This window comes from Pollicipes pollicipes, unplaced genomic scaffold, assembly GCF_011947565.3.
Source record: "Pollicipes pollicipes isolate AB1234 unplaced genomic scaffold, Ppol_2.1 Scaffold_7261;HRSCAF=8764_pilon_pilon_pilon, whole genome shotgun sequence".
Lineage (NCBI taxonomy): Eukaryota > Metazoa > Arthropoda > Thecostraca > Pollicipedomorpha > Pollicipedidae > Pollicipes > Pollicipes pollicipes.
The window spans coordinates 32,105,338-32,113,169 of record NW_023597054.1 but is presented as its reverse complement, the minus strand read 5'-3'; the positions used below and the strand labels follow the sequence as shown (position 1 = coordinate 32,113,169).

The 7,832-nt window shown below is 57.3% G+C and overlaps 1 protein-coding gene across 1 annotated transcript; it reads left to right on the top strand.

Moving 5' to 3' along the window:
- The first annotated feature begins 266 nt into the window (after window positions 1-266).
- LOC119112556 (zinc finger protein 467) lies at window positions 267-2,031 on the top strand. Its single transcript, XM_037236771.1, has 2 exons — window positions 267-446; window positions 877-2,031. Exons 1-2 carry the CDS (start codon window positions 360-362, stop codon window positions 1,762-1,764), a joined length of 975 nt encoding a protein of 324 aa, XP_037092666.1. The 5' UTR covers window positions 267-359; the 3' UTR covers window positions 1,765-2,031.
- The last annotated feature ends 5,801 nt before the right edge of the window (window positions 2,032-7,832 follow it).

The following is a 7,832-nucleotide window of genomic DNA, read 5'->3' as shown; positions in this document are numbered from 1 at the left end:
CGGGGGCCGCAGCTGGACTGCGGTGGCCTGTCGCGGCTCGCAGGCTGCTGTATTTTTTACGGCCTGACCGGCCGGGGCGACCGGCGGCGGCGGCAGCCGGTCGGCCGGCCGGCCCCGCAGCCGCCGCTGCCGCCGCAAAGTCGCGACGCCGCCACGCGCGCCCATTGGTCGGCGCTCAGGCTCGGCGCGCGCTCATTGGCCGAGCGTGACATCAGTAAGCATGACAGAGAGGTGGGAGGTCCGTCAATTCGCCGCTTACACTCGATCTTGCCTGGTCGCGCCGCGCGGATACCAAACCTGTCGACGTTTCGCCGCAAGCGATCGTTTTGCCTTATCAGTGTGAGCTGCCTACGCATCTGATGTTAGGCGGGGCGGTCAGTCTCTCCCCGTTGCTAGGAGACCAAGTTGTAACTATGGCAACAGAGATTACCGAGACTCCAGACATGGTGAGTGTGGCGAGCCTGTTTTCGAATTGGTGATTCGGTAATTTATGTGTTGTGCCACGTACGGTGACGTAATCGCCCATCGGCAGGTTTCGCCTGTCTCCGGTCACGACGGATTTATGGAGTGATCCTTTCCCTTGTCACTTGAGCTATTAGGGGCTTTTTATTATTTTGCCATCGCGACTTCGTTGCTGATCACATTTAGATTTGTTCGATAATCTATCAATCCGCCATATCAATCAGGTCCGGCCGGGACCGCCGTTTTTGCCAGAGCGCCTTGCCGGCTCGTATCTTTCCGATGTTTCAATCGTGCCGTTTTTGCTCCGACGTACTTTTAGTGCAATTACCTCATGTGAGGGTGCCGCGGACAAAAAGGCCGCCCAGCCGCGATGCGGCGATAGCGGCGCGGCTGACTGTGGCGCATCCTTTGCAGGTCTGGCAGGACATCGAGCACGTGCTGCTGAGCGACAGTCAGCAGAAGCCGGCGCCGACGGCGGCGCACCAGCCACAACAGCCGTGGGCCGGCGGTCCGTGGCTGCAGTACTTCACCGACAACGCACTCGGCGGCAAGGCCGAGCCGGCCGGCTACGGTGCCGGCCAGCAGGCCTACGGCAACCCGCGCATCAAGCTGGAGGACGACTGGTGCCTGGCGGGCTGCGCACCGCAGCACGGACGGCCGTTCGACGCGCCGCAGTCCGGCTACGGCGATGTGTTCTACGCCGAGGCCGGCGCCTGCTACGCCGCCTGCATGACGCCGCCGGTGACGCCTGAAAACCGACTCAAGTGGCAACAGCAACAGCAGCAGCAGCAGCAGCATCAACAGCAGCAGCAGCAGCAGCAGCAGCAGCAGCATGTGCAAAAGGGCTACGGTGGCTACTTCCCGACGGTCGGCTCGTCGTGCGGCGTGCGCGCGCCCGCCACTGGCCTGGTGACGCCTCCCTCCTCGCCGCAGTTCCTGCAGGCCGGCTACATGACCGGTGCAGGTCTGCCCATGCAGACGCTGCCGTCGGCGCCCAAGCCGCGCCGCCGCCGCACCTGGGCCAAGCGGAAGGTCATCATCCACACGTGCGCGCACCCGGGCTGCACGAAAACCTACACCAAGTCGTCCCACCTGAAGGCCCACCAGCGGACGCACACGGGCGAGAAGCCGTACCAGTGCACGTGGAAGGGCTGCGGCTGGAAGTTCGCGCGCTCGGACGAGCTCACGCGCCACTACCGCAAGCACACGGGCGACCGGCCGTTCCAGTGCCGGCTGTGCGAGCGGGCCTTCTCGCGCTCGGACCACCTGGCGCTGCACATGAAGCGGCACGTTCAGATGTGAGCAGCGAGGAGCCGCCCCCGCCCGACTCATGCAGTCTAGTCATCAGCGTCGCGTCTGCCAGTATTATGTAATGTATGCGACGGGCGTTTGCCTTTCTCTGTCCACTGTGCAATTGTTTCCGGATCGTGTACAAGGAATGCTGACTGCGATATGGCCAGCACGATGGGCACAGCCTCGACCATACGATCGCTCCCAGACTTCGAATTTTGACCCTCGTGACATGTTTGTACATTGTTATTTGTATAAATACATATCATTTGTAATAAGTCCTCTGTGTTTCCCACCTCAACCATATAGCGGGCGACGACAGCCAACACTGTGCCGCTGCTTGCCGCGGGACACCACCTTGACCGTCGGCATGAGGCGCGGCGTTGCGCCGTGACTTCGGGGCCGGTCGGACGGCGCGCGCGCCGCCTCGGTGCCGGACAAGAGGCGGCGGGCCGCCCGCGTCTGCACGCCCCTGTAGCCCGCCCACCGCAGCCGACTGTAATCACAGGGACCGCGGCTCACCGCCCTCGGCGCCAGTTAGAGTTATGGATTGGCCGGCGCCGTGCTGAACGCGCTGCTCGTCGATGAGGCAGATTTGCTGCAAAACCAGCACGTTGCGGCTACGCCCGCCGTTTGCGGTTGTTTAGAGCGCCGGAGACCGAAACGCGCGCTATCCTAACGCGCAGCAAAGCAGAATGGAAGGACGCTTGCTGGGGCTCTGATTGCACGCATGTGGCATCTTATACGCAGCTGTATAAAGACAGAATAGGTGTCATTTTGGGGACTTGAAGCTTTCTGGACAGCCCTTGCTTGCCGCGTTATCGAAAGGCACGCTTTTCTTATTCTTTCCGAGGCACAGCAATGACAAAATGGCCCACCAGAACTTAGCATTAAGCACATGCTAACCTAAATCGTTACATAACGTGCTATAATCTGCATCTATCCATTTAATGATTCCTTCCTTATCCAGTTAAAGAAACTGAGTTGGTGTGATTTCAGTGTATTAAGTGCTTTTAACTGGCCTTGTTTGTCAAGTTCTAAATCTAAATGTTTTGAATTTCTGAAAATTTTTAATGAAATTTGGGTTTTTTAAAATTCCGGATGTAACTAAACGGTTTCTTTATATTGCAGCCCTAACGAAGGGCCCTAATTATTGCAAAAAGCAAGCTATAAGGAATAATATACAACAAAGAAACCCTTTTTCGCGTTGGGCTGAAATCTTCAGAATGTAAAATCGTCACGCTGATTGTGCACATGATTGTTGTGGCTGCTCAAAATATGCTAAACGCAAGCCAGTTCAAGGCTATTTCATTTTGTTCTTGCCTTAAACACAGCGATGCTGTTGAAGTAAAGCTCAATGACGGTCTGATAGAGGTAAATTTTTCGTCGCACTCCTTAACATTGATTTTGTACTCTGAAGTCCAATTTCGTATTGTATTAACAAGTGTTGGAGTACCAGCTCGCGCCGTACTGCTCCGAACAGCGACCATGGGGTGTTATTTACAGTGTTGCCTGCCGCAATGGCGATACCAAATGTTTTCAAAGAGCCTTTTTTCTTAAGCGCGTGCGGCACAGTTCTCCCCGTAATTGAAAACGTTTCTTAAATCAGGGGCTTTTTAACATTACTTGGTCTAAATCGTTGGATATTTTCGAAGCATAAACCCACAAAGCTTATCCTTGTTGACAATTTACTGCGTTAAGTGCTGATTAAATCATGACACACACGTCAGGCGAGCTGATGCAAGTTTCATTTCTGACGGTCTTGAAAATGAGAACAGTTGCATTCTGAACACTTTGATGTTTCACACCTTCATGCCGGTCGGTAACGCCCGTCGTCGTTTCCCGGCTCCGAAGCTGCCATTAGGTTTAACGCGGCGATTTAGGTGTTGCGGTTTAAAAGAAAAGCAAGTTGCCTACGGTAAGATAAGCATCAATCAGATTACTTAGTGTGCGTGTTGGGACCATGGTGCCGTCCTGGGCGCTAGCCTGCACCACGCGCGGTGCAAAATTGTCCATGTGCGAAATTGCTCGGCACCTGTGGTAAAACGAACTATTTTCGCCAGGAGGGACCTTTTACATCGGGGATGGAAGTTTCTCTCAGAGCAAGGGGTCCAGGGAATTTCTGAGGTGCGGAATATCCGGTGTGTGCCATGGGCTAAATGGCTCCGCCAAAGAGAGGGCGAGGACAGGACTCCTGAATTTGGTAGAATTAAACATCATGTCTATGGCGTGGCGTCACAATGGAAAGAATATCCAATCCCCCAGCCTGAGCCAGCGGTGGAATCGCTATAAAGGCTTAATGCTATTTTTGTTTTCGGAGAGGGCCCAAAACCATATCCAAGATACTCACCACTGCTGCACAATAAGCTCTGCCTGGAGCGTTCTGCAAGAATATTGTCCATTTAACACGTTCCACATAACGAGCGACGAAGTAGCAGGCTGCTACACTTTTTTGCAACAGCTCCTTGCACTACACAGGGCCTCCGGCTGTCGCCAAGCTCACAGCGGCACGTGCGAGAGCGGGCTCGGCCGGCATCCGCTTGTTGCCGTGTGGGCCGGCGCGGACGCCCGGGCCGCGGCCGAGGCGGCTCGAGTCGGCTGTCAACACACGGCGGTCAGCGGCTCGCTCGGCCGCGCAGCCGTTTGTCCGCCTAAGTGGCGTGTAAGCTGTCGGACACAGGTCCGCTTCACGGCGCCCGCCGCCCCGACGACGCAGGAAGCGCGCCGGGGGTGAGGAATGCCGCGGGAAGTGCGAACAATGTGCGCGGCGACGGTGGCGCGGCGGAGTCAATACTGGCGCTGCACCTGCTGCCGGCACGCGGGGGGGGGGACGGTGAACTGGATCGGCCGGCTCGAGGGTGGGGATCCGCTGGGCCTGTGCCGGCGGTGACGAGGTGCCCAGCGGCGGCGGCACCGCGCCACGGTCACGGGTGGTGGCCAGCGTGTGCAAATACACCTCTGCAAACGGAGGTCACGGATCGTAGCCCCTCTTCAGCCGGTGCTCCGGCGCCGTGCGGTGAGCACGCTGTGGGCAGAGCGGCCACCGCTGACATGTGCCGTCTGTTTGCGCCATGCAGTGACACCGCGTTCTGTCCAGGCGATGTAGTCCGTGTCAGAGGGCAGGCAATTCGTGTGGACCGCGCCCCTGCGGTGAAGACATGGCCGGTGTCCGTTTGTACGCCGTCATGTCCACCGCGAATCCCTCACGACCGCCGGCCGGCTTCAACAACCAACTTTAATTCGGCATTTAAATAGCCAGGAAGCGGTGATGGCGAATCGGACAAAAGATTTCTAATGAAGTTAATTTATCGCCGGAAGCGCTTTGTGTGATAATGCTACGAACTGTTTGCCAGTGACTCGAGGCATAGCGCTGTCCACGCACGCAGAACGTGAAAACTGTGCCGGTCAAATCTGCACTCTCATCGAAGAGACAAAGGTGGAAAAGAAACGAAAGGCACACCACTGCTTTCTGCCTCCGGGAAACGTGACTGATGCAAAATGACGTGGTCTCGTCCATGGTGATGGCAGGAAAGCTGTGGTGGAGGGTCACCACGGCATGTCTTCAGACTGTACGTAAACAAATGTAGCTGTTTCATTTAGCTGTTTCAAAACATGCGTTTCGGCTAGTGGAAGGCATCAAAACGTCAACCCAAACGATGCCAGCATTAAGCTAGCAGTCTCTTGACCTGAGCAAAGTAATAGACAAAAGCACACACGGCGGTTGGTGATGATCCTTCGTTTGACTAAGGCCTTTCTAACCCAACATCTGAAAGTACAATAATGAAACCGTTTAAACTTCGGCGAAGGCAAAAGATCTGACGTACCAATCACGCTGATGAGACACGCGTTTTTATTTTTTATTTTTTTTGTTTTTTGTTTTGATTGCCGAACAGGAAGCCCCTGAACTGGTCGCCTTGCTAATGCTGGGTGTCGGGACTCGAGCCCCTGAACTGGTCGCCCTGCTAATGCTGGGCGTTAGGACTCGAGCCCCTGGGTTGGCCGCCCTGCTATTGCTGGGCGTTAGGACTCGAGCCCCTGGGTTGGCCGCCCTGCTATTGCTGGGCGTTAGGACTCGAGCCCCTGAACTGGTCGCCCTGCTAATGCTGGGCGTTAGGACTCAAGCCCCTGAACTGGTCGCCCTGCTAATGCTGGGCGTTAGGACTCGAGCCCCTGAACTGGTCGCCCTGCTAATGCTGGGCGTTAGGACTCGAGCCCCTGGGCTGGTCGCCCTGCTAATGCTGGGCGTTAGGACTCGAGCCCCTGAACTGGTCGCCCTGCTAATGCTGGGCGTTAGGACTCGAGCCCCTGGGCTGGTCGCCCTGCTAATGCTGGGTGTCAGGACTCGAGCCCCTGGGCTGGTCGCCTTGCTAATGCTGGGCGTTAGGACTCGAGCCCCTGAACTGGTCGCCCTGCTAATGCTGGGCGTTAGGACTCGAGCCCCTGGGCTGGTCGCCCTGCTATTGCTGGGTGTCAGGACTCGAGCCCCTGGGTTGGCCGCCCTTCCAGTGCTGGGTGTCAGGGCACGGGCCGGGTGACCGCCCGGCGCGTATCCAAACAGCCACACGCGCTTATCTACGGCTATTAGATTCAGATGTCCACGCGATGGATGCCCTCTAGAACATGGTGCCGGAAGACATTCAGTGACATGGGCATCCTGAATAGTGAGTCTCGAATTCCGGCTAGGTTTTGCCCAGTTCGAGGGACCGCAGGCATCATCCGCGTTATGTACAAGCCATTAACCACCAAAATCAACGGTCAGTGTTGTCCCCAGATGAGCAGAGAACAAATCGCCTCACACGGCGCGTAGGCCCAGCAGACGAAGACCGGTGGGCGAAGATATACTGGGCGTGAGCATCTTGAAGATACAATGGGCGTAGGTGTCCTGAAGACGCGCCTCCGGTAAGATCGGTAGCATCACTATAGTGACGTCACAAAAAGCCGATCCATCCGTCGATAGGCTGTCTTCCTATCTCGTCGGGTCATTACAACGTTGTATAAGGCCGGGTCGGCGCAGGCCGCCAGTCTGTCATCTTTGCCGGTCTGTGGCCGGTAATTATGTTTCCCTGTCGGATGGTATCTGGTCGAGGTGTGCGACCAAATCGGGCGGTCCGCGCTCAATGAGCCGGACCGTATCGACGCCGGTATCGCCTTCCCATAACGAAAACACAGATGGCAGCATAAAACGATAACGGCGGACGCCATGATCCCGTCTGTTTCGCATCCCCGATCGCCCGCTAATTGTGCTCGCCGCTGCCCCGGAAAGGAGGCGACACGCGCGGAGGTGCGGGGCGTCGCGTGGCCAGGTGCGGCGCCGCGGGGCGTCGGCACGCTGTCGGGCAGGGCCCCTTTCCCAGCCTCGAGACGCCGCCGGACGGGCTCTGTGACGCCAGACTGTCTGGTCGTGCCCCTACCCGGCACCCGCGGGGGACCACAGGAGACGAGGGGAACCCAGCGGTGCCGTGAATGACGTGTTCTTGGAACCACGCCGTATCAATTATGAAGTTATTTGAATCGGCCATGTCTAGAGGGTGGGTGACGACTCACCACTGGGGATAGCTCGTGCGCCACAAAGCGTCTGATCCTGCCCCTTTGAACGGCTGCTCCCGCGCGGCCCCGGACAGGCTGACGGCACGGCTGTATTTCAGGCCGGCGCGGCAGGGAAAGCTGGGCTCCAGCGCCGCCAGTCGGCTCATTAATCAGGCGACGTGTCAACCGGCGCGGCGGTGCCACCCACGCGCGAGGCAAATATCTGTCCTTGTTCTCTAGTTAGGGCTCGGTAAACAGGAGAGCGCACTGCCGGGGCCGTCATGAATGGCCGAACGTGCCTGGAGAGGCTCCATGGAGCTTGCCAGCTGCCTCTGTGATGGAAATGTACGCCGCCGGGGGCCGGCGGCCCGTCGGACAGACCGCAAATTGGCAGAACGAATGGACAAACACAGGGTCTTTATGACAGCCGATCGGCCCGACCGAATGGTGTTGCCGGATATTTGAAGTAAACAAGCGACGCTTTACGTTATCCATTAACATGTTTTGCCTCGGAATATTTCCCCAGCTAACGTTCGTGGAATACGCATCCATTT

Coding starts and splice junctions, on each gene's coding strand:
- LOC119112556 (XM_037236771.1), top strand. CDS start 360: ATGTTAGGCGGGGCGGTCAGTCTCTCCCCGTTGCTAGGAGACCAAGTT. Junction 447..876: donor TTACCGAGACTCCAGACATG/GTGAGTGTGGCG, acceptor CATCCTTTGCAG/GTCTGGCAGGACATCGAGCA.